General features: G+C 44.7%; 1 protein-coding gene across 1 annotated transcript; it reads right to left on the reverse strand.

Annotated features, from left to right (window-relative positions):
* Positions 1-1,272, reverse strand: LOC116253293 (glycine-rich cell wall structural protein-like). Its single transcript, XM_031628056.1, has one exon. It carries the CDS (start codon positions 1,270-1,272, stop codon positions 1-3), a length of 1,272 nt encoding a protein of 423 aa, XP_031483916.1.
* Between the last annotated feature and the right edge of the window lie 2,821 nt (positions 1,273-4,093).

Consider the following 4,093-nt stretch of genomic DNA (forward strand, 5'->3'; position numbering starts at 1 on the left):
TCAACGACCGTGATCACCTCCTTTTCCAGGGCCACCGCCACCGCCACCGCCACCACCAATGCCAACTCCAATGCCCTCGCCAACACCACCGTTTCCATACCCCATCCCGACTCCATATCCTCCATTTCCGCCGTATCCGTATCCCATCCCATATCCTCCGCCGCTGCCGCTGCCGTAGCCGTAACCATAACCGACTCCTCTCCCACCATTTCCACCACCGCCGCCGCTGTCGCCCCCTCTGGGCGTTTCACTTCCTCCGGATCCACCACCTCTCCCAATTTCTCCACAATTTCCATCATCGTCTCCATTGCCATCTCCAGAACCACAGTCACCGCCGCCATTTCCCCCTCTTCCACGGCGTTGGCTGCCTCCACTAGGATTTTCTCCTCCACAATCTCCACCATCATTTCTACTACCTCCTCCAGAACCACCACTTCCTCCTCCTTCTCCTCTTACAGGGCGTCCGCCACCTTCACCAGGATTTCCTCCACCTCTTCCATTAACGTCACAATCACCCCGTCCCGAGCCACAGTCACCACCACTTTCTCCTCCTTTTATAGGGCGGTTACGGCCAGATACTCCACCACCTTTTCCATTGCTACAGTCACCTCCTCCAGAGCCACAATCACGACCTCCTTCTCCTCCACCACCTCTTCCATTGTTACAATCATCACCTTTTCCGGAGCCACAGCTACCATCACCTTCTCCTCCTCTTACAGGAGGTTGTGAACCTTGACCAGGAAAGCCGCCAGCTCTTCCATTGCCACAGACTTCCCCTCTAGAACCACAGTCACCACCATCATTACCTCCTCCTCCCTCTCCTCTTCCAGAGTGTTGGGCACCTTGACCAGGGTTTCCCCCGGCTCTTCCTTCATTACAATCTCCTCCTCTGGTCCCACAATCGCCATAGCCAGAGCCATGGCCTCCTCCTCTACCACCGGCACCACCTCCCACAGGAGAGCGGCCTCCCTGACCAGGGTTCCCACTGCCTCCTCCACGGGGAGCTTGGCCACCAACACCAACACCAACACCAATTCCAACCCCTCCTCCTCCGCCACCGCCATCACACGGAACGGCCGCGCCACCAATCTCTCCTGAAATGTTGCACCTGATCTTTTCATCTACCAGTGGATGCGGAGGCACATTCCTAGCGCCATCAATGTGAGAAACATGGAAAGCTGAAGAAAGAAGAAGAAGAAGGAGAAGCATGATAATCTTGATCGTGCTTGCCTTCTCGTAAAGATGCAGAGATGGGGATGAGAGGATGGCCATGCACGTAGAAGGTTAAATAGGAGGAAGGTTATGTAATCGCCTATAGTTTCCTAAGATAATTGCGATAGCACCCCTCCAATGTCTTCTACACAAGCTCTCCGGATCATATTTCAGCGACAGCAGCCAATGAAGGAAAAAAAATAAAAAATTAAAAGCAAACTTTGAGATGTGAAAGCAGAAACAACAAATTTACTTCTCTCAAGATGCAGTAAGCCAGGTAAGCTTTCACATTTCAAATGACCAAATTACCCCTTAACTTTTTTACCCTCAGATTCATTCCTATGCGGGTTGATTTAGTTGGAATAAATCAACTTTAGGAAGGCGATTCCTTAGAAAGCGTAAGCATAAGCATGCAAGAAGAGTCGTGTCGTGGTGATATGACCGCCGAGAAAGGGCCTTAGTTTTAGCCCCATGTATCCGCCAATCAAACGGCAACACGTGTACAAACTTTTCCTGAACACCCCTATTGTCAAAGAAGGGAACCAATCAGAGATGAGATGAGAAAGAAAGCGGTGATGAGGAGATGGAGAGGGGGCGGTGAATCGCAGATTGATTCTCTTCCATGTATGGTTGGCAAGTGTGCAAGAATTTCAGTGCCTCGCAATGCACGGGAGAGCTTCGGAGTCCGAACGCAGTTCGTTCTCATATGCTCCATGGAAAGAAAGCACGGGCTGCTGCTGCCGCCGTTCGCCCATTCTTTCGTGTTGGAGGAGGCTATAACGTTGGGTGGCGGAGAGGGAAGGAGGCGGATGATCCAGGCTCTTCCAAATTTTTAACGCGATTTCTGGGAACTCGTGCAATCCGGATAGATTTCTGGAAATTGACTTGAAAATCAGGCAGATTCAAACAAGATCCGACGCGGAAAATTTGAATCTAAGCGCTCCCCACTGGCTGCATCAAGAGTACTGGCTAACTTTTCCCGTGGGGTCGGGTGGAACCAGAAATTTTACCTTCACTATTATTATCGTCGATATTGATGAGAATATGTTTGTAGATCAGAACAACTGGCAAAAGCATTATTCTTTAGCTTTCTTCATCCAGATCACGTATCCGTTTGAAGTGGTGTCTGACCTACCATCCATCAAATGCAGGATACTCAGTATGAACATCATGGCGCATGTAACGAACAAATATGATGGACAAATGAACAAACAGCCGGGTTGACTCTCTCTCTCTCTCTCTCTCTCTCTCTCTCTCTTTCTAGATATATATATATATATATATATATATATATATATATATATATATATATATATAGAGAGAGAGAGAGAGAGAGAGAGAGAGAGAGAGAGATTGGTGTTCCCAATCTAAAAATCTGAAGACAAAAATGGGACTGCCTCTCAAATCTCGATGGAACGAGCGGTGCCGCTAGTTTTATCGAGGTCTGGTGGCAGAGGCTTTCCCGTTCTTGTTTAGAAACTTTCTGACTATTAGTTCACAAATAGTCAAATTCTTTCTTCCTTTTACATATGAAGGTTTATGGTGTTCACCTTTTTTGTTTTCTTTGTCATTGTGCAGTGCACCATTGCACATGCTCTAGAGAAAACAAAGTATCCACATTCAGATATATATGGGAGAAAATGTAAGGACGGATATCACATTTCTTGTTCAATTTAGAGCTGATCTATTTGCAATGAACAGTTCTGATTTCATTATCACTAGCTCATTCCAAGAGATTGCAGGAAGGTACGCTTCTGCTTTTTTGGAAGTATTTTCTAATTTCATTTCCTTCATCTACGGCTATCCATTTAGTGGACTCTATAAAGTATTTTCTTTCTTGGTTCTGAGATGCTTTCATTCTTTGGAATAGGACCATTAGTGCATCCATATGTCGTCCATAACCTGGACCGTTAATGATTTCTCCGGTTGTTGTACAAAAATCTATCAGGTTTTATGAACAGATATGTGTTGCATTGATAAATGTAAATTAGTTCATGCAGAACCTAGGTGATTGGACCTTTGTAAAGTTAGGATCCTGCAATTGTTGTTTTTTTCCTGAAAATTTTCCATTTGGTTTAGCTTTTCTCTTTTTCTAGTTATGATTGGTTACTGCACGATCATTTCATTCTGCATGAGGGATTCAGTGTGGAAACTCAATTTGCAGGTTAGTGAGGGCGAGGATACATTCTTGACAAATGGAGGAGATTCGAAGAAGGAAGATGTGGCTCTGTGGCAAGATGGGTTGACATTGATGTTAGTCACTGATGGGGAGAAGGGTTGCAGATATTTCGCCAAGGTCTACTTTGTTTTCCCATTTTCTTGGGTTTCTTTCTAGTTTGACAAAGGGCCCTATAATGGCTAACAAATTCATGACCGAGAATCTGCTCTGTGTTACAGAATATCAAGGGAAGAGTAGCTAGATTCTCTGTGAACATCATCCATTTTAACAGTCTCATAAAATTTTATTTGCACTCGAAAAGCAAGCGTTCTGTACTTGTAAATTCTTAATTAAAATTTTTAACAGGAAGATTGCATTCATATAATCCGTCACTGGAAACCATAAGAATGAAAAGTCCATGTTCATGATGGTATTTCAGATTTTCCATAATTGCCTTCATAGCTGACCAACATGAAAACAACAGAAAAAATGCATGTAGTAAGAGCTTTTCCATGCTATCATATATGTGCTTACATGCATAAGTTCACAAACATTTATCTGTGCTGATAAAATAAGTTCACAAACATTTAAGGCTTGTTTCTTACAACCCAATTGACAATACAGCTCTAGTGAGGCTGAAATAGAAGTAATGCAAACATCAACCATATCTGAAGGGAACTCGAGGAGATCTTGCCGGAGTCTGAACGATTTATAAGTTCTTCA

The sequence above is a fragment of the Nymphaea colorata genome, chromosome 4 (genome assembly GCF_008831285.2).
Source record: "Nymphaea colorata isolate Beijing-Zhang1983 chromosome 4, ASM883128v2, whole genome shotgun sequence".
NCBI lineage: Eukaryota > Viridiplantae > Streptophyta > Magnoliopsida > Nymphaeales > Nymphaeaceae > Nymphaea > Nymphaea colorata.